Source organism: Tiliqua scincoides, chromosome 3 (assembly GCF_035046505.1).
Source record: "Tiliqua scincoides isolate rTilSci1 chromosome 3, rTilSci1.hap2, whole genome shotgun sequence".
Lineage (NCBI taxonomy): Eukaryota > Metazoa > Chordata > Lepidosauria > Squamata > Scincidae > Tiliqua > Tiliqua scincoides.
The window spans coordinates 238,778,960-238,800,739 of record NC_089823.1 but is presented as its reverse complement, the minus strand read 5'-3'; the positions used below and the strand labels follow the sequence as shown (position 1 = coordinate 238,800,739).

Genomic DNA, 21,780 nt, shown 5'->3' with positions numbered 1-21,780 from the left:
CTCGGCAATTACGTGGGTTTGGAAGGGTCTTCCCACTGCACAGAGGCACAGTGCCAAATGGCATAAGCTTGAAGTAAAGGGCAAAAGAGGTGGGGTGAACCTTCAAGGGAACAGGAGTATGAGCACGGAGGTGGCAGGTGGCTACCTGTTTCCAGCAGCTAACTGGGAAGGGAAGAGTGGGAAGCTCTAGGTACCCAGGTGCAGAGTCACTTCCGCAGCCCAGAATAGGGGCTATGACCTACTCCTGAGTAGGGTGGCAGGGAGTGGTGCAGAATATGGAAGTGGCCTAACTCAGTGCATTTTGAAGGCTGCAATTTGGTTCTCAGGCTTGGCCTAATGAAAAGGGCCAGACAGCAGGTGAAGGGGTCTCGTCCTGAGGCCCAGGAGAGCTGCTGTCATCTAGAGTTGGTAGTTGAAGCGTGCCGGATAGGCCGCTTTCAGACAATACAAGGCAACTCCGTATGTAAGAGGGAAAGCCATGAAGGAAGAGTTTTCAGGTCAAGCTTAGGGATGAGGCAGGCCTGGAATGCTCTTCAGACCCCTTCAGTTCTTCTGACATTGACAGGCTGGGATGGGTTCAGAGAAGGGCAACTAAGATGGTGAGGCGTCTAGGAACCAAACCCTGTGAGGAACAAGAGCTGGGAATGCTTGGCCTGGAGAAGAGAAGGCTTGGGAGAGATAGGAGAGCCGTCTCCACGTATCTGAAGGGCTGTCAGAAGAAGGGGAGGACTTGCTCTTTGTGGCTTCTGAGGGCAGGACTAGAACCAGTTGCTTGAAACTGTTGAGTCATAGATTTAGGCTCGAATTTCCTAAGGGTGGTCTGGCACTGTAACAGTCTGCCTTGTTCAATAGTGGGCTCTTCCTCATTGGAGGTTTTTAAGCAAAATCTGGGTGGGACATTTTTGTCACTGGTGCTGAGCAGGCAGTTGGTTAGAAGGCCTCCAAAATTCCTTCCAACTTGAATTTTCTCTGATTGTTAGGCCTGCTGGGGTAACCAGTTCAAGTAGTTTAGAACAGTGTCTTGCTGGCGGGTGTGAGGCATGTCACTTCACATAGAAGACTAGAGTCTCACTTTTCAAAAGGAAAAAGGAAACACTGCTAGGACCTTGGGACACTGAATTCTGCTCCAGATTTTGAATTTGATACACAGTTTGACATGTGAGCACTGCAAAAACAGTGTTTGCAGTTGGGGAGAAAATCTCTGAAGGGAGGTGCTGCATTTGCTTGAATATCAGAATCTAGAGAAGTCAGCAGCTTAAAATAGTTGGGAACAACATAAGAACATAAGAACATAAGAACAGCCCCACTGGATCAGGCCATAGGCCCATCTAGTCCAGCTTCCTGTATCTCACAGCGGCCCACCAAATGCCCCAGGGAGCACACCAGATAACAAGAGACCTCGTCCTGGTGCTCTCCCCTACATCTGGCATTCTGACTTAACCCATTCCTAAAATCAGGAGGTTGCGCATACACATCATGGCTTGTACCCCATAATGGATTTTTCCTCCAGAAACTCGTCCAATCCCCTTTTAAAGGCGTCTAGGCTAGACGCCAGCACCACATCCTGTGGCAAGGAGTTCCACAGACTGACCACGCGCTGAGTAAAGAAATATTTTCTTTTGTCTGTCCTAACCCGCCCAACACTCAATTTTAGTGGATGTCCCCTGGTTCTGGTATTATGTGAGAGTGTAAAGAGCATCTCCCTATCCACTCTGTCCATCCCCTGCATAATTTTGTATGTCTCAATCATGTCCCCCCCTCAAGCGTCTCTTTTCTAGGCTGAAGAGGCCCAAACGCCGTAGCCTTTCCTCATAAGGAAGGTGCCCCAGCCCCGTAATCAGCTTAGTCGCTCTCTTTTGCACCTTTTCCATTTCCACTATGTCTTTTTTGAGATGCGGCGACCAGAACTGGACACAATACTCCAGGTGTGGCCTTACCATCGATTTGTACAACGGCATTATAATATTAGCCGTTTTGTTCTCAATACCCTTCCTAATGATCCCAAGCATAGAATTGGCCTTCTTCACTGCCGCCGCACATTGGGTCGACACTTTCATCGACCTGTCCACCACCACCCCAAGATCTCTCTCCTGATCTGTCACAGACAGCTCAGAACCCATCAGCCTATATCTAAAGTTTTGATTTTTTGCCCCAATGTGCATGACTTTACACTTACTGACATTGAAGCGCATCTGCCATTTTGCTGCCCATTCTGCCAGTCTGGAGAGATCCTTCTGGAGCTCCTCACAATCACTTCTGGTCTTTACCACTCGGAAAAGTTTGGTGTCATCTGCAAACTTAGCCACTTCACTGCTCAACCCTGTCTCCAGGTCATTTATGAAGAGGTTGAAAAGCACCGGTCCCAGGACAGATCCTTGGGGCACACCGCTTTTCACCTCTCTCCATTGTGAAAATTGCCCATTGACACCCACTCTCTGCTTCCTGGCCTCCAACCAGTTCTCAATCCACGAGAGGACCTGTCCTCTAATTCCCTGACTGTGGAGTTTTTTCAGTAGCCTTTGGTGAGGGACCGTGTCAAATGCCTTCTGAAAGTCCAGATATATAATGTCCACGGGTTCTCCCGCATCCACATGCCTGTTGACCTTTTCAAAGAATTCTATAAGGTTCGTGAGGCAAGACTTACCCTTACAGAAGCCATGCTGACTCTCCCTCAGCAAGGCCTGTTCATCTATGTGTTTTGAGATCCTATCTTTGATGAGGCATTCCACCATCTTACCCGGTATGGATGTTAGGCTGACCGGCCTATAGTTTCCCGGGTCCCCCCTCTTTCCCTTTTTAAAAATAGGCGTGACATTTGCTATCCTCCAATCTTCTGGTACCGTGGCCGTTTTGAGGGACAAGTTGCATACCTTAGTCAAGAGATCTGCAACTTCATTCTTCAATTCCTTAATAACCCTTGGGTGTATGCCATCAGGGCCCGGTGACTTATTGATCTTTAATTTATCAATGAGGTCTGAAACATCTTCTCTTTTAACCTCTATCTGACTTAACTCCTCGGTTAGGAGGGGCCGTTCGGGCAGCGGTATCTGCCCGAGGTCTTCTGCCGTGAAGACAGATGCAAAGAACTCATTTAATTTCTCTGCCATCTCTAAGTCTCCTTTTATCTCCCCTTTCCCTCCCTCACCATCCAGAGGGCCAACCGCTTCTCTGGCGGGTTTCCTGCTTCTAACATATTTGAAGAAGCTTTTATTATTCCCCTTAATGTTGCTGGCCATGCGTTCCTCATAGTCTCGCTTGGCCTCCCCTATCACCTTCTTACATTTCTTTTGCCACAGTTTATGTTCCTTTTTATTCTCTTCATTAGGGCAAGACTTCCATTTACGGAAGGAAGCTTCCTTGCCCTTCACAGCCTCTCTAACTTGGCTGGTTAGCCATGCGGGCACTCTCCTGGATTTAGTGGAACCCTTCTTTCTTTGCGGTATACACCTCTGCTGGGCCTCTATTACTGTTGTTTTAAGCAGCCTCCATGCACTCTGGAGAGACTGGACTCTTTTTACCCTCCCTTTCAACCTCCTTCTAACCAGCCTCCTCATTTGAGGGAAGTCCGCCCGTCGGAAGTCAAGGGTTTTTGTTAGAGATTTGCTTGGTATTCTTCCCCCAACGTGCACATCAAAACGGATCGCAGCATGATCACTGTTCCCCAATGGCTCAGTAACGTTTACATCTCTAACCAGGTCCTGCGTACCGCACAAAATTAAATCCAGAGTCACCTGTCCTCTGGTGGGCTCCTTGACTAGCTGATCTAAGCCACAGTCATTCAGCACGTCAAGAAATCCGGTTTCCTTATCGTGACCAGAACACAAATTGACCCAGTCAATATGAGGATAATTGAAGTCCCCCATGATTACAACCCTGTCCTTCCTTGTCACCTCCCTGATCTGTTTCCTCATTTCAAGGTCCCCATTAGATTTCTGGTCTGGAGGACGATAGCACGCCCCCAGTATTACATCGCTGCTCAAGCCTGGTAATTTAACCCACAGAGATTCTACGGTGGAGTCGGACCCACCTTCAATCTCTACTTTGCTGGATTCTATCCCTTCCTTAACATAAAGGGCCACCCCACCTCCAACACGCCCCTGCCTGTCCCTCCTGTAGAGTTTATAGCCCGGGATTGCGGTATCCCACTGATTCTCCGCATTCCACCAGGTTTCCGTTATGCCCACTATGTCAATATTTTCCCTTGTCACCAGACATTCCAGTTCTCCCACCTTTGCTCGTAGACTTCGGGCATTTGCATAAAAGCATTTATACACGGAATGCCCCAGGATGGGCTGCTTATTCGCTCCTTTGTCCCCGCATCCTCTCATTGTGCCAAACCGTCTATCACATCCCATCACCCTACCTTTCCCAATTTCTTCTCCTACCCTGCCTTTGTCTTGTTGTTCTCTAACCTCCCCATCCTCATCCCATAGGGATGAGGAGTCCCGAACCGGATGCCCCTCGGCTCCTGTCGGCCTTCCCCCAGGGATCAGTTTAAAAGCTGCTCTGCCACCTTTTTAATGTTATGCGCCAGCAGTCTGGTTCCATTCTGGTTCAAATGGAGCCCGTCCCTCTTGTACAGGCCCCGCTTGTCCCAAAACGTTCCCCAGTGCCTAACGAATCTAAACCCCTCCTCCCTACACCACCGTCTCATCCACGCATTGAGACCCCTGATCTCCGCCTGCCTAGCTGGCCCTGCGCGTGGAACAGGTAGCACTTCAGAGAACGCTACCTTTGAGGTCCTGGCTTTCAGCTTCCTGCCTAAAAGCCTAAATTTGGCCTCCAGGACCTCCCAGCTACATTTGCCCACGTCGTTGGTGCCGACATGCACCACAGCCGCTACCTCTCCCCCAGCACTGTCTACTAGCCTGTCTAGACGAGAAGTGATGTCCGCAACCTTCGCACCAGGCAGGCAAGTCACCATGCGATCCTCACATCCGTCGCAAACCCCCCTCTCTATGTTTCTAATAATCGAATCCCCCACTACAAGAAGCCCCCGACCCCCCTCCCGCCGAGGAGTATCCCGAGTGCGCTCGGATACGGGCCCATCCCCTGGAGAAGGGATCCCCCCTAGGGGATTGTTTCCCTCCTCTCCAGGATGACGTCCTCCAGTCCCGAGACTTCCCACCCGGGCAGCCGAGGAGCTGCACGCCTGAGGTTGGGACGAAGCCTGATCGTCCCCGGAAGTCTCCCCACGGTCCTCCTCTGGCTGCCTGCGCTTCTCCAGGTCGGCCACCAAGGCTTCAAGGGAGCGGACGCGTTCCCTGAGAACAACTTTGTACCTTCCAGAATCTGCCATCTTCCCTGGTGCTTCCTTGCTTCCCATAGCCACAAATTTTTCAGAAGAACCTAAATGTGAAATCCCAATGTTGCATTCATTTTGTGGGTGTTTCATTGGTCGCAGTCTGTCCCAATGACAGAACAAAGTGTTTTTGTATACAGAACGTGGGTCTTCCATGTGACAGACTCTGTTCCATCCTGAATATCACGAGGCTGGGGGAGCACTAGCGTTGTAATCTACCTGATGATGATGTAATCTGCCTGAAACTACTTTTTCAGGAGAAAAAATACCACTTGCAAGAGCGTGTGGACAAAGTGAAGAAGAGGGTGAAGGATGTGGAAGAGAAATCCAAGGAGTTTGTCCAGAAAGTGGAGGAGAAAAGCATTGATCTCATTCAGAAATGGGAAGAGAAATCCCGTGAATTCATTGGCAATTTCCTGGAGATGTTTGGTCCCGAAGGAGCTTTGGTAATGAGGCGACTGGTTCCAGACCCCCACCCCCTCCACCCATTTTAAGGCCTTGTATGCACTGATTTTCCCTAGGGTTTCCTCTTATTTCTTACTGAATCTAGCTATGCCCCCTTTCCCTACTCATATTGCACTCTGATAAACTCACTTGTACCCAGGATTGCAGGCCCTGCACATGGGGAGGGTGGTTCGGCTTAATGATCTGACTCCATACAAGGCAGCTCCACATGTTTGCATGTAAAAGGACCCCATTCCTGCTCTGCATGCAGAAGGTTCCGGGTTCTTTCCCTGGCAGCATCTTCAGCAGAAGGGCTGGGAAGGGTCTTTCTGTGCTTGGGATCATGAAGAGCTGCTGCCAGGATAAACAGTGCTGGGCTTAGGTGAGCAGTGACTGGCTGTGCTTGTTTCCTGCCTGCCTATTTTAAGCCCAGCACTCTCGCTACACCAGCTCTTGAGACACCTGGGGCTTGGATATGGTTGTCATGCACTGAAGCACCTTGGAATTAGAATTGTGAAGAAGCCTTTGCTTCTGTGTGTGTTTTTAATGAATAAAATTCAAGGGTGAAGAAATGGCTTTGCAAGAAAACCATCTGACACCATCCTTTTTCCCCCCTTTTCCAGAAGCACATGTTGAAGGAAGGCAAGGGCCGAATGCTGCAGGCCATCAGCCCCAAGCAGAGCCCAAGCAGCAGCCCAACGCATGACCGCTCACCTTCCCCGTCCTTCCGCTGGCCCTTCACTGCCAGGACACCCCCCTCGTCCCCAGCCAACCTCTCCCGGAACAAGTCGACAATCACCTATGACATCAGTGAGGACGAGGAGGACTGAGGACCTGCCCTAGGAAGAGGGGAATCCTGCAAGCACTGAACTGGCGAATCCTGCCTCCAGACAGTGCAGCGAAGCACCCGTGAGCATCAGAGAGCAAGGGCTAAGAGGCTGGATCTGTCACTGCGGCCAGCCAGCAGGCATTTGACTCTCACCACAGGAGCGCTGGCCGGGGAGACAGGGCACATTGCAGGCTTCTCTGGTGGCCTCCACTTCCCCCCTTCCCCTTTTTATCACTTATTTTCTGTTGGTTTCTTGGGGAAAGAAGAGGGTATGGTGGCTCTTTTATTTTAAAGTGAAAGCATTATTTTAAATTTAGCCAATATCACTAAACTGATTTGTCCTGGTTGGTGGTTGGCATGACAGAGATGGACCCCAGCCTGGCCTTTGGAACCCCCACTTCCTGCCAGCTCCTTTATTGCCCCAAGGTGATTTCCAGCAGGCAGTTTCCAGTTCAGGACCTTCCAAGTCTCTGGGGCAACGGAGGATATAATACAGCAGGCAAGCTGTAAAGCCTGAAAAAGACTGATGACTGCAGGCTGGGGAAGCATAAAATACTGCTTTGGTTCTCAGGTTGGCAGAGCAGGTGTGAGTTCCTTGCAGTTCCCATGTTGCTAGTCCACAAGCATAAATTAGGAGGAGCTGTACAAATCAGTAGATTGCCAACAGATTCACACTGACCAGTGTTGCTGTTGGGCTCTATGTCCTCCTGCCTTTCCTGTTATTGGAAAAACAAAATCTAAACTTACTGCAGCCCACAAACTGGTGTCAGTGGGGCGAAGTCTGCTTCAGGCCCCTTGTAGATGCCCAGTAGGATGTAGTGACGGAAGCATCGAAAGCAGCCCCATGACACAAAGGAAGTTGCTTGCTCCTGTATTAGATGAGGATCTCCAACTGGCACTGCCTGTCACTTGGGAAATAGGATTGCATTGCAAGCCAGAGTGAGGCTGAGTTGGCCACACTTGTGGCATTGGGGGACCCAGAGAACAGGGTCAGATCTCTGAAGTCTTGCATCTGTCCGGCATTTCCTGTAGGGTAGCAAAACCAAAGGCGTTTGGGAAGTCATCAGAATAGTCTCTTCACCCTGGTACGTGTTCTTTTTTGCAAGAGCTCATATCTCCTTTTGTGATGCCTGTTGTTGCTATTGAGTCATTGCTGCCTGGAGCCTGCCCAAGATGTAACTCTTCCTTCTCACCGCCACCGTCTCTCACTGTCACTCCTGTTTTCCAGAGTGGTGCATGTATCGTTGTCTGTATGTCTATCCATGTGGGTCTTCTCTCGTCTGTCTATCTGTGTTGGTATGATAAATGCTGGGTGGCCAGGGACCCGTCACCTGAACTTTGTGGCAAAAGGGAAACAGACCCATTGTTTAAAATGTTGCTGTATGTGTTCTGTGTCCCCAAGAAGTCCAACAGGGCAGATCCAAGCTGAGGGTGAAAAACAGGTGTTGTTTACACATCAAATCTTCTGTGCGTTAAATGCAAGTCTGGCCAGCAGTTGGCTCCGACTCACGCAGGGCCTGAATTGGCCTCCCATGAAACGGTTGCTCTTACATCCTCTTCCCTGGGGAGACTGTTCCTGTTGGCTTTTGTTATTAATAGTAATAAATGTTCAGATTTAACTGTCGGCACTGTCGCTTTGTCCGTGAGTGGGTTATCTCTAGGTTTGGGGTGCCCAAGGGGCTACCTCTGATGCTCCCCGTTTTGTCTTTAAATTCCATGTCAGCAGCACTTGAGCATGGTTGGGTGTATATTAAGGCGGTTCATGAGTCATGGTTTTCAGCTAAAAAGATAATCTACATGGTGGAAAACAGGCTTGTCCTGAAAGTCCGAGGGGTGCAGCATGTCTCTCACTTGAAAAATTATTTTTATATGAAGTGCAAAATATATACAAGCAAGATTATAAATACAAATGAAAAGACAAAGATTCAAATTAAACAGGCACACACACCCCAAGGCAAAATTTCTAGACAATTAAGACTAGAACATTTGAAAGCTGCCATCTCCTCAAAATAAACTTTCAAGCCAGAGAAAAGGGCTGCCTTCATTTGCATGCTTCATCATGCTTGTCCCTCTCCAGGGGCCCATAATGCTGGGGTTTTTTTTCCAGTGTTGCACATTAGACCTTTGGGTATGCATGCACTTTCCTGTTTGGAGGTTATTTCTGGATTGGAGCAATATGGTCCCTGAACAGGGAGGGACACACCTACTTCCCATCACAGCGATAAAGCTATCTACCGGGTGTACCACTTCGGGCTGCAGGTGGGGCTTGCAGAAAGTTCATGAGCATGAACTTTCATGCTCGTGAAAAGGTCCCAGAGGAACCCTTCTTGCTGACAGCCTGTTTTCTGTGAGCTGGAATTTTTGCATGTGTGTGGAGTCTTCTTCATGTGAGCCTCCACTTGCTGAGTGGTGCAGTGTGAAGACATGTTGCCCAGACACAGGTTGATCAGTGAGAACCAGGTCTCAGCTTTGCACTCGGTATCGGGTGTCTCAGGCTTGAGACTGTATGACTACCTGCAGTCTGTCCCCCCCGCCCACCCCCATGGAAAGAAATATCCTGGAGATGCATGGCTTTGTCACTTGTGAATGGATGCTTGTTTTTCTCTCCAGACATGTATTGAACTTTTTTTTCTCTCCTTCAAGGAGTTAAGATGTGTGTCCCCCAATATCTGCACATTAGGCAGCTGATTCCTGAGCATTTTGTGGAGGGAGGAAGAGTTGCCACTGAAAGACTTTCTCATCTGTATCCATACTATAAAATTATCTTCTGAAAGAGTCCATGATGTGGGGAAACTTGAGCACACCAAGAAAAAAGACAGAGAATAAATGATTTATCTTCTTTCCTCCCCACTCTCAGAAACTCCTGGTTTTACCCCCGGGGGTCTTTTCTGCAAGATAGTTTTCCACTGGGATACTGAGAAAGAAAGTTACCTCCTGGTGTCTCTTCCACTTCACATGAATTGGTTCGCTTAGTTTTCTGTGGCAGAAAGTCATGTGCAGGCTGTCAGATTGTTGGGTGAATCTAATGGTTCTGAAAGGACACCAGCATGAGTCAGCATTGATGATGAGGGTTTGCCAGTGGAAAACGGTGTTGTGGCATAGCAAGCAGATGGGTGCTGCATTGTGGAGTCCAGTGCTGAGATTGCAAGGCTTCTCTGATTTGAGCAATCTGATTGAGCAGTAATCATGGAGTTAGCTTGGCAGAAAGATTTTGTGGAGGCTGGATTAATCTTGGTCCCGCACTACTGTCAGCAAGCAAGATGCTTTGAAGAGTGTTCATGCTTGAGTGTTGGCATCTGAGTGCTAGACCCTTATAGTGTCTTGTTCCCATTTATTGCACCAAGAGAAGGCTACAAGTTGGGGGGGGAGGCTAGTGGAGTGAAGCAGTTGGCTAAAACCACTCCTTTATTAACTGAATTGTTGAGCACTGTTGGGTGGGTGGGGAAACAGGCAGGCTCATCTGTAGCATAGCAAAGTGTTAGCAGAAGGTGCATGGGAAGGACCATTGCAGCCACCCCCAACCTTTACAAATCTCAATAACATTCTTGTCTGGGCACATTTTGCAACAGTGTGTATACCAGAAAATCCCATGATGTCACTGATAAGGGCCAGGATTCATCTCGCCTGGCCCCTATCAGTGAAATGCAGTTTCCCTATTCTGGTGCAGTCTTAGCACTTATTTCATGTGTGCAGATGTTTCACCTTAATGGCAATTCCTGCAGCTGGCACCATGCCCTCAGCGGAACCTTTTGAAGTCTTTGGCAGATGCGAGTTCAGCTCAGTAATTTCTGTGTTGCGTTCGGAGAATGCGTGGATCTGGTCCCCAAAATGCTCCGCGGTCTGGAGAATGAGTGTGTGCTAGTCATTAGCCTAGCCATTTGAAACTAACCGAATCCTTTTTGAAATCTCCTCAATTGAATGTTAATGGTCCTGGAATTACCCTGTCAGAATAATTCATGTGGTGTTGGAGCCCTGCCCACAGGGACGGTTTCTTCCCTGTGGCTCAGTCCCACACTACAGAAAGCATGTTATTCGTCCAACCGCATGACTCCTCCTTGAACATTAAGAAGCATATGGAAGCAGTCCCCGTGCCACACTAATAACACCTTAATCATCTCTTTGCGACTACAGAAGTGGTGTGGACTTGATGACACCATTTTATGGCAGGATATATTGGTTCTAAGAATCCAATGACTTGAAAACTTCCTCCTTGCTTTGTATTCTGTTCTCACTGACACTTGATTTCGCTTCCCTGTTGCTGCTTTTGATTCATGTTTAACAGCCATGTGTGTATTGAGACTTCTCTAAGGAATAAGTTGGCCCATGAAGCCTGATTTTTTTTTCTTTCTAAATTGACCCAGTTTAAGTCTTGGAATCCATATTAAAAGGCACTATCCAGTATAAATTTCTTTCTTGTCCACTAGGAGTGGATATATCTATACTAATTTCTTTCCAGTTTCTAGTATTAATAAAAAGCAATTAAGGGATTTTAATTTTCCCAGTCTCATTTTTTTTTTTTTACTGTAATGTTTGCTCACTAAATTGTTGCATTTACTCAGGCTTAGAGAAAATCTAGAATAGCTTGAGAACCAGTTCTCTTAAGAGATGGTTTGAGCTACATAATATGGTGGTCAAGATTTTGTAGGCTGCATGGAGGACTGTTAGGATGTACACTGCAGGCATGAAGACATTAAAAGAAAATCCAGGGCTGGTCCGTCTGTGAAGCCTCCTGAGGAGTTTGCCTGGGCAGCAGGTTGGTGGAGGTGCCCACTAGTCTCCACTGCTGCTGTTCTTCCCAACCCTCCCCTCCGTGCTTCTGCTGCAGCCCCATCCTCCTTTTTTCAAGCCACTGAGTGGGAAGAACAGAGGCTGGCACATCACCAGGTAAAGGAGGGGCAGCATTTGACACAGGCACCATGTGCTCTTCGGCCAGCCCTGGACAAAACCTGTGAAAGGTGTGAGTTGCCTCGAAGGAGCTCCTGGCAGCCTGAGGTGATAGTGTGCTCCTGTTTCGACTGTGCCTCTTTCTCTATATGTTTATATCCGTTTCCTCTGTCTAAGTTCCAGATTTGTTGCAAGATGTGGGAGGTGTTGGCTTCTTTGTTTAGCCAAATAAATGTCATTCTATGTGAAACCCTTCAGGTTGCTTTTGATTTGAAATGGGGCTTAATTTGTCCTTCCTGGTTGCCCAAGCAGTCGTTACAAACATGAGCTGTGTTGCAGTCCCCTTGTGTGGTGGGTGACAGAGCTGGAAGAACCAGCGTCCTCAAGCTCAAACTTTTGTCCCCCCAGCGGAGTTCATCTGCAGAGCAGCAGGCCTATAAAACATCCTACCATTGCACCTGAGTGGGAGTCTTAGACTGGAAAAAGAAACGGGGGAAGTCTGAAGTTCAGGTATCAATTATCTGCACTTGATGGGCTAGAGAAGGGGTTGAAAGAAAAGCAAATTTGGTCATGTCTTATTTGAAGTGTGTTGCTAAAGACTTTTCTGCTTGAACTAGATCCATCTGGTACAAACTGCAAGAGAAGACATTCTTGATTGGACATCAGGAAAAAATTCCTGATGGTTAAGGGTGGTTCTGCAGTGGAACAGATTGCCAAGGGAGATAGTGGATTCTCCCGCACTGGAAATCTTGAAGCAGAGGCTTGACAAGCACCTGCTGGAGATTCTCTAGGAGGTCTTCTGGATACAGGCAAGGGGTTGGACTAGATGGCCTTCTGGGCACCTTCCAACTCTATAATTCTATGATACGATTCTGTATGATTTTATGAACCTGGCAAGGCCTGGAGAAGTGAGTGCAAGAGGGATTTACATCCTTTTGGTGCAAAGAGGATCCAATCTCAAGCTGCTGCCACCTGTCCTTGTGCCCACATCATCCAAAATGCTACCCCACTCTCCAGTGAGTGGGGGAAGGGGGTGAATTAGCTCCACCCAATATTTGGAGAAATGAGATTTACGGGAAAGGGGTGCTGGGATAGATGGCGGAGCCATTAGGGCTTTTTTCCTGCCCAGCAGCTCACTCTGATGGTCTTTGGCAGCCCATCCACCTCCTCCCCTGAAGATTGGAATGAGTTTGACTAATAGGTCAAATAGGAATGTGTCCCCCACCCCAGTCTGATTGGCTGTTAGTCCAGGGTTAGTTCAGACTGGTTGGGGTATGAATAAAGTATTGGGTTCTTTGCGCACAGCTGACAAGTGCAATGAGGGTTAGGAGAGAAATGGCAGCCAAGGTTTAGTCCACACCTAGAGGCTCCCAAAGAGTGAGTCAAGGCTACCTAACCAATCTTTTGGGGCTAGATAGGGAAAGAGAATTGGAAGGCACCTCTCTTAGACTCAGGTGGAACTGCACCTTCAAAGGTTGACATGAAGGTAGCAGTGAGATCATGGACCTCTTTGACCCTTACCTGGGTTAACAGAGACGACCAGTGTGGTTGGATCTGCTGTTTGGAGGCTGAGTGATGCAGGCAAGGAAACTGGGCTGAGGGGCAAGTTGTTTACCTGTTTCCAAGGGTTAGTGACCACACTGCTGCAGAGGGATAGTTTTAGCACACATTCTAGCCCCAGGTGCCTACAGAAATCTCATAAGAAGCTACCCTATACCAAGTCAGAACATCTAATCCTAGCTTGGGAGGGGGGGGAATCCATAACCTGCAATCCACAGATCACATCCAACCCACCAACACATTTTGACAGGTCCACTGAAGTCAGCAGCATTATCAGTAAGTGCCCCACATATTTTCCTCCTCTTGCTGGATAAAGTGTTTGCTGAACTGAATCACTCTCATTTATAGTCTAGCTTAGAGCAAGAGAGAGGCAGGAACCAGTCCCACGGCTGTGAATAGTTTTTTCTTATTGTGTAAATTCTTTGTTCAGCTCTGAATGGACTATATGTATTTTCTACAACTGAGCCTCTCCAGTCCATCATAAGATTGAGGGCCCAAGCCTATCCAGTTTCCAGAGCCAATGGGGTGTGTGCTGCATCCTGGGGTGGGGGGCAGTCACAGAGGCCTCCTCAAGCAAGGAAATATTTATTTCTTTACCTCGGGCTGCACACAGCTGCTGAAAAGTTGGATAGGATTTGCATAATTAGGGCAGACAGCTGGGGTGGGATTTTGTGCTGCAGAATTTAGGGTTGAGTGGGTGCAGCCTTTAAAGAAATAAAAATAAACAAAAACATAGCATTTATATTGCCCTGGCAACAGATTCTTTCTGAACATGGAAGTTACACTGTGGCTGGTGACCGTACAGCTATCCTTGATGTCACTGATCCCAGTGAGGGACGCATTAGAAATGCCTTGTTGGAAAGATCCATGTGCCTGTGGCATTTTAAGAATAGCTACTCATGCTGCAGTCATTCTGAAGCCGGCATACTCAGGCATGGGTTCAGATGGTATGTCCGTGGAATATACCTATTGGAAACCAGCACAAATCTGCACTCCTTTCCCCTCCACCAGACAACTGCAAACAGCTTCGTGGAAAGTTACGTCTTGAGAGTCCAAAGCACATAAACCAAGGGCTGATCTCTGCTGGCAGTTGCTTACTTCTCTTGCCTGCGATCCTGTTCTGTTCTGCTTAGAGGCTGATGTCGGCTTTGCTCTCAGGAGATTCAACAGGGTAGTAGCCTGCTTTGTCATCTGGCTTCCTGTAATACATTCTGATCAGCACCGTCATGATGAAGGTCTGTAGGATCAGAACCTGCACGCTCATCTCTGTACAAAATGTTAGAAAGAAAAGAATTGGTGAAACATTTGTGACACTCCTGCAGTGAACATAAGAAGTGGGGCTCTTTAGAACATAACAGCCCTGCTGGATCAAGACATAGGCCCACCTAGTCCAGCTTCCTGTATCTCACAGGGTGGGCCGCTGTGAGATACAGGAAGCTGGACTAGATGGGCCTATGGCCTGATCCAGTGGAGCTGTCAGGGCCCAGGGTCAGAAAGGGGGCCCAGGATCCAAAGGAGGGGGCCCAGAAAGTTCCTGGGATCTGACACTTTCCTATTTCACTTGAACTCACTGCCTGCGCATGCTGGGGTACAATCATGTGCATGTAGTGTTAACTGCTGCTGAAAGCCGTACACCCCGGGCCCAGGAAAGCATCCGTGACCCTCCTTAACAGAGTGTCAAATCTGGGAGGAAACTGGCCTGCTACAGTAGCTCTTTGGCTTGTGGATCCCATAACCACGAAGGAGTGTATGGGAGCTCAGGGGCACAGCTGTGGGGCTACAGTCGCTGCAGAAGTTCATTTTGGTCCATTCTAGTGTGAACCTAAATACGATGATGCTAATTTTCTGCAACTGATTTTCTATATTTCAAACATTTTAGAGAGACTTAGGAGTGCATTTGGTTTTCCATATTACTATATCTAGCTGCCAGTGCTGCATGGTTGGGTAGACCAGGGCTCTGCATCAAGTAGACCTGGGCTCCAAAGACTACTATGGCTGTTAGCATACTCCCCCTGCCCTATTTAAACCCCGTTCTGCCTGCTCCCATTGTCCCCCTCCCCCTTTGGGAAGGGAACCAGAAGAAACTTTGTACCCCCTTAAATTCCTCTCATAGTCCCTGGAGGCTGTTGTTATGTTCTTAAGAGCCCCGCTAGATCAGGCCAAAGGCTCACCTTGTCCAGCTTCCTGTATCTCACAGTGGCCCACCAGATGCCACAGGGAGCACACAAGACAACAGGAGACATACATCCTGGTGTCCTCCCTCACATCTGGCATTCTGACATAGCCTACCTCTAAAATCAGGAGGTTGCACATTCACATCATGGCTTGTAATCCATGATGGACTTTTCCTCCAGAAATTTGTCTAATCCCCTTTTAAAGGCATCCAGGCCAGATGCCATCACCACATCCTGTGTCAAGGAGTTCCACAGACTAACGACATACTGGGTAAAGAAACATTTGCTTCTGTATGTCCTAACTCTCCCAATACATTTTAGAGGATGTCCTCTGGTTCTGGTGTTGTGTGAGAGGGTAAAGAGCGTCTCTCTATCCGCTCTGTCCATCCCCTGCATAATTTTGTATGTCTTAATCATGTCCCCCTCAGGCACCTCTTTTCTAGACTGAAGAGCCAGTGAAACATTTGTGGCTGCTGCTTCCAGTTTGGGGGGACCCTTCTATCTAATGAGGGTTCAAACATCTCCCTCTGGGCAGCAGTTCCAGCACTGTGTATGAAATGGTCAGAAGAACCAAGTTGTTTTGGAGATTATTCTGACATCATCGTGAACGGCCCTCATTGTGTGTCTTTATCATTCCTATCCTAAGACTTGGGTTTGGGGTTTGCAACTGGGCAGGGAAAAACAGGTTTGTGTTTGGCTTTAGGGTCAGGAAAGTGTGCGCCTATCCTGGTATTCCAACTATGGTTCCAACAATGCTGGGTCTCTCTTTGAACCCTGGCTGGCTTGTCTGCCTACCCATAACTGTCTCCCAGTCCAGACGTGTTGCCCACACACATCAGATGCAAACATGCTCCTTTGCCTCTCAACAGTTCCATCTCTGCCTTGCTCTTTCATGAGCCTTTTAAACAGGGGCTAGTGAACTTTTATTGCTGCCCCAAGTTTCCTCCTGAAGCACAGTCCAGTGTCTTTCTCTTTCTTTGTTAAGGCCAGCTAGATGGGAATAAACTCACGCTGTGATCGTGCTCTGGAGGAGAACGGTGGGGTGCAGGCAATTGTGCCACCATTGGCCAAGATGCTGAAGATGGAAGGTTGCAGCGCTGTCAAGATGAGGAGAACCTGAAGCCAGAAGCACAGGACAGAAAGTTGATTGACTGTTTCCCAGAAAAATGGAGCTCCAGACCAGGACACAGTCAGCCATCTTGTTCTTTCATTTCCTACTTAAATGGCAATGAATCAATGATTACCTGGAAGCAAGCAAATTTGGCCCCCATATTCTGATCGGCTAGGTGTGTTCTGGCTTGCCGGAAGAGGATCCCCAGCGACCACAGAGCAAATATAGTAGATACCCCAAGGGAAGTATTGATCCAAAGAGCCACACTTGTGGCTGAAATCTGGTTGAGAGACAGAAAAAGAGGTGCAATCAGCAGGTTCCCCCAAGATGGTGGTGTGGTCTTCCATGCTCCACACCATGCTCTACCTGTGGTGCCACTCCACTCCCCATCTGCAGTTCTACACAGGAAATAGCAAGCTCTGCCCATGCTTCAAGTAACATCTAGTTGGCCTCAGGATCCAGTCCCACAAAAGCTGCTGCCTAAGAGAGTCTTTGACGGGTGCACGAGAAGGGAGAAGGACAGATGTCACAGAAGTGCCAAGGAACACAGGGGCTGGAATTGGAATTGGACCTCCTTACACTCGTCTCCCACTGACTGCCTGGAGTAAGACAGCCATCATCACTTACATCAGCTGGCTGATACAAATCTTCAGTGGCCAGGACTAGCCCCAGAAAGACACAAGCGGCCCGGAGGAAGGCATACTGGAAGGTGCCCAGCAGCAAGAGCTTCAGGGTTCGCCTGCAGGGAGGAAGAGGGAGGGGTGTTTGCACCTCGGAAAGTCACACATCCCAGACAGACCTCAAGCAGCCATACTGAGTACTGCCTGGTCTTTCCTCCAAAGGATGTGCCACTTGGGTCAGTGTTGATCCAGGAATGAGAACTGGCCTCCCAGACCACAAAGCTGCCCCTTGGCAGGCAGCAGACCTGGTCTGCAAGGCTCTCCATCCTGCCCATCACCCACCTCACCCCATCCCGCTGCTTTGCACTTACTTAGTCATCGTGATGCGGGGGCAGCAGGGGCAGCAGCAGCAGCAGGGCCCCGTGTTGATGTTCATAGGGGTGTCCTTCAAGGCCTTCAGCACAGCCTCCTTCCCCCCAAAGCCTTCCACCATGACCATCATCATCAGGTGGAAGCAGACGGCAAAGTACCTGGTAGTCAACCCAGAAAAAAACAGCCTTAGGCTTTTTGACCACCTCCACACACATTCCACTGCCGGAAAGGAGACCTCCCCTCATCCCCACATGCTGATTGAAGGGTGGTGTCTTGTGTGATGCTCCCTGTGCAAAAGAAGAGGTTCTCAAGAGAGAGAGATACTCACGAGTTAATAGCCATCTCCACCACCAGCATTGCACGGGGGATCCAAAGTCCAAAGCAGCAGAACACGGAGATCACCTACCAGAAAGGGGGAGGTAGCCCAGGCTGAGCAGCAGCAGCAGAAGGGGATGTGCGCACAGACCCAAAGGTGGGCAAACAGGAGCCATGGAAGGAGGAACACTGAGCCAGGCAGGACAGCAAAACGCTTCTCCCAGAGACTGGAGCCCTTCCTCGTTGGGAGAGAGAACCTGCTGCAACTCACACATTCTTTTCCCTACAGCCATGAGGACGAGAGGCCCAATGTCACTTCCAATGAAAATTGCTGAGAGGGAGAGAGGAGGGCCAAATGTGGGGAGCCCAGGATGGTTGGCTAACCTTTGTAGGTGCACCTCTTGTTGCAGACATTTTTTTCTTATATTTCATACACCTGCTTGATTCAAGAGGCGTAATTTCCTGGCATGCAAATTCGCTAGTGAGAAAAGTTTCACCTTCTAGATTTCTAGCTGCTTTGCAACTGTCAAAGGGACGAAGGCCCCAGAGATTTCTTTTAAATGGCTCATCTTTGAGCCACCTGAAAGTTGCACACCTACCTTCCCAGGAGTTCTATCTGGCCACCTTCCTGGCCTGGCCTAGGTTGCAAGGCATACACCTTTCTGTTCCCACCCAGACACAGACACTTACGGTGGGTGCTGAGCTGCTCCAGATGAGGGTTTTCATCTTGATGAAGCAGCGGACCTTCTTAGAGAGGTAGATGGCATCTTCCGTGAAGATGATGATGGACAGGAACGTCAGCAGAGTCAGCATGCCGGTGATGGCAAGATTTACCGGGCTCTGCTCTGCAAGCAAAGGTGATGAGCAGTTGTTACTTTTAAAAAAAGCTATTCAGAATAGGTGTGTTGGAACAATATAAAGCTTTCTCAAACTGTAGGTCGCGAGCCAATTTCAGGTGGGTCCCCATTCACTTCATTATTTTATTTTTAATATAGTAGACTTGATGCGCCCTGTAGACTGATGCGTTCAGAGCACGATACCATAGTCTTTCGAGACTGAAGGTTGCCAACAACAAGACTTGATGCTGCATTTGACCCCTGCTAATTGGGTAAGAGGCACTTTTTCAAGTGGGTGCTCCTTTTTTTAGCAGTTGGAGAGTAACTGGCCCACCTCACCCCAGCGCTGTCTGTTCTAGTGGCAGTCTGCTGATATTCATTTGCATCTTTTTAGATTGTGAGCCCTTTTGGGACAGGGAGCCATTTAGTTATTTGATTTTTCTCTGTAAACCGCTTTGTGAACTTTTAGTTGAAAAGCGGTATATAAATACTGTTAATAATAATTTGGGGAATGTTGCAGATCTATACTTTTGACAGGCTATTTTGTATATGCTTTTAACAATTATAGTAAATGGGACTTACTCCTGGGTAAGTATGGATAGGATTGCAGTCTAAGGGGCCAATCCTATCCAACCTTCCAGCACTGCTGCAGCTGCAGTGCAGCTTTGAGGTAAGGGAACAAATGTTCCCGTATCTTGAGACCTCTGTGACTACCTCCCGACTACAGGATACAGTGTATGCCGCATGGGCACAGTTGCATCGACACTGGAAAATTGGATAGGATTGGGCCCTAAGCATTGTGAAAAATTTTATTCCTTGATGATGTCACTTCTGGGCATGACATCACTTCCAGTGGGTCCTGACAGATTCTCATTCTAAAAAGTGGGTTCTGGCGCTAAAACTTTGAGAACTACTGATATAGAGGCGTACAGTTCTGCAAAATCTAGCATTTTGTATCAAGTCTCTTGCCTACAGTCTTCAATTTTATCAAATAAATAAATCTTGGATCACAAAGTATTCAGATGTGGTTCAACAATGGGAGCATTGTTGGCTAAAACAGGTGCCTTTCTCCCCTACAGGAACAGCAACTGACATTCAGACAATTAAGAGAGGTGGCTCAGGATCAATTCCCCACTAACCCTGAAGCTGCAATGAACAGAAAGCTGTTAATTAAAGGCACAGAAACCCAGAAAGAGAGCATCAGCACTTTCCACATCCATACTGTGTTTTTTTTTCTTTGCAAAAAAACAAAAAAAACCACAATCCTGGTCTCAGAAAAAATACAGAAAACCTTGGAAGGCAATTCACTTGTGTCAATCTTGTCTGGATTCTCCATAAGAAGCAAGTGAACCAAGGATGGCAATTCCAGAGAAAATGGCTATTGGTGGGGCACCCTTTCACTCATCCCCAACATCGTGGACTTACCCCGAAACAGCTGCAAGGCAGTTGGCGGTTTGGAAAAGCAGGCAGCGGGAATACTGAAATTGTGAATCAGCAGATGGACCAATTCTGGGGGGAACCTGTGGACAGAGGAAAAGCCCAGGTGACAGGCGGGGCCCTAGGGGTTCTATCCCCACTGGAAGAATAGCTTTCTCCATCCTCAAGCCAGAACCCCCAGATAGCTCTGCCACTGAGATCAAGCCCTCCCTTAACAACATTACAAAATTCAGCTGAGCTCCGTCAACAGCCATGTTTCTGCCAGGAAAACCATGCAGCTGCAGCGGTAAAGATTCTCTTGAATGGCACTGAGCCCATTTTTGAAAAGCTGATTGCTTGCTAATGGTCCACAAGGCCTCTCATGTCACTAATGGGCATTAATGACAGGAGCTGGTCTCCTGATTGCTGGGAATTGCTCTCCTGTTTTGGAATGAAATACCCCTCAGAGCTCAGAGGAGGCAACATCCCTGCAGCTCCAAGAGATCAGTGTCAGATAGATGAATCGGAAAGGGTTCCTTCAAGGCAGATGGTCTGAAAACACTATCTTAAGAAAATAAGGTTTGTGATTAAGGGGCAGGCTGTGTGCTCAGTGGTGGCGCACGTGATGCGGTTAAGCCAGTCCAGACTAGCATCCCAGGAAACCAATGAAGGAGCCGGAATTTGAAAAGAATGCAAGGGACGGAATGAGTGTCCTAAAGCACAGGGAAAGGGAATGAAAGAAGTTGTTTGATAGTCTACTGATTGACAAGCAGCTGTCCTCAGCACATGGTAGTAAGGACATTATCCAAGCTTATTGGGTAATAAGACACTGTTCATTCATTGTTCAGTTTTTCAATAATTAACATATATAAAACTGCTGCATGTGGCTGCCCTACTTGGCATCAATCCACTCACACCATGTGTTCAGCTCTTGAGTTTGGCCGTATAGGGACTGACTCAGTCTTTCTCCCCCTTTCCTTGCAGCCCTTCCACTCTCACACATGCTCTCTTTCCTTCGCATACAGCACATCATTCCAAATGGTTTGGGACCAAACTACTTAACCATCTGCTCCCACACAGTTCTGCCAATCTACATACATGTTCAGAGAAGGACACAACACATCGGAACAGACAAATCTGTTAACATTTCATTGTTGTATTCATCAGTTAACAGGCAGAACATGAATTAACCACAAAATATTTCATTGATTGACAGCCCTAATTCTTATTTCAAATATTCCAGGACCAAGCCTCCATGCAGGTCTAGATTCTGGGGCCAAGTTCTGGAAAAGTTGTCACTGGATATAGCCCGGCTTGTCTGCCTTCGTGTCCCATTCAAGGCAGAGAGCAGAGCTCAGAGGGGAGCTCAGTACATACTCCTCAACTGGATGCTACAGGCAGTAGACCACACAGGAGCACTGCTTACCTGGGGTCTTGTGCAAGATCTTCCAAAGGCTCCATGGCTCCTCTCTTCTGGACAGCTTCTCCCAAGGGCTCTTTCAGTCCTTGGTCATTAGAGGAGAAGCACAGTGGCCTCAGGCAGCAGAATAGTCTCCTCTGAAGCTCTGTTTGCAGAGCAAGGTCAGAGTCTACAGCTCAGCCCTGCTGGGATGGGACTTAGAGTTCAAACACTTTTGCTCTGATTTACTAGCCCTTTTTTCTCCCATCTCAGCTCTGATCTGTGTGCCAACCGGTTTATTGACAGAGGGGCCCTGTCACTCACAAGGGATGCATATACTCTTGGTCAATGACCTGGGAAACGCCAGGGGGTGCAATCACGCTTTGAGGGTATTTCCAACATCGCACAGGCAACCGGCCAAGAATATGATGACTAATAATGTCTGAGGAAATCAGAAGCAGGAACAGAGACCTACAGAGATTGCTGAACATGTGACTCTGCCTTACATCGAGTCAGTA

At 48.2% G+C, this 21,780-nt stretch overlaps 2 protein-coding genes across 4 annotated transcripts in view; one reads left to right on the top strand and one right to left on the bottom strand.

The window, feature by feature from the left end:
- PCYT1A (phosphate cytidylyltransferase 1A, choline) overlaps positions 1-11,709 on the top strand; it is a 28,686-nt gene extending 16,977 nt beyond the window's left edge. For all 3 annotated transcript variants that reach the window (XM_066620036.1, XM_066620035.1, XM_066620037.1), the window contains exons 8-9: positions 5,560-5,748; positions 6,370-11,709. In XM_066620036.1, coding sequence (XP_066476133.1) covers positions 5,560-5,748; positions 6,370-6,576 — 396 coding nt within the window. In that variant the 3' untranslated portion in view covers positions 6,577-11,709. The remainder of the gene's footprint in view (positions 1-5,559; positions 5,749-6,369) is intronic.
- A 2,439-nt stretch (positions 11,710-14,148) lies between these two features.
- SLC51A (solute carrier family 51 member A) lies at positions 14,149-21,324 on the bottom strand. The gene is made up of 9 exons (XM_066621581.1): positions 21,290-21,324; positions 19,873-19,967; positions 18,302-18,456; positions 17,625-17,698; positions 17,296-17,454; positions 16,932-17,043; positions 16,438-16,584; positions 16,204-16,309; positions 14,149-14,285 (listed from the first exon to the last, which is right to left on the bottom strand). The coding sequence occupies exons 1-9, from the start codon at positions 21,322-21,324 to the stop codon at positions 14,149-14,151; spliced, it is 1,020 nt and encodes a 339-aa protein (XP_066477678.1).
- Positions 21,325-21,780: the final 456 nt, after the last annotated feature.

Excerpts from the sequence above, each read along its gene's own strand:
- SLC51A (XM_066621581.1), bottom strand. The coding sequence starts at position 21,324 with ATGGAGCCTTTGGAAGATCTTGCACAAGACCCCAG. Across the intron at positions 17,699-18,301 it reads GGAGCAGCTCAGCACCCACC|GTGATCTCCGTGTTCTGCTG; the intron begins GTAAGTGTCTGT and ends CCTTTCTGGTAG. Across the intron at positions 14,286-16,203 it reads CTCCAGAGCACGATCACAGC|AGATGAGCGTGCAGGTTCTG; the intron begins GTGAGTTTATTC and ends CATTTTGTACAG.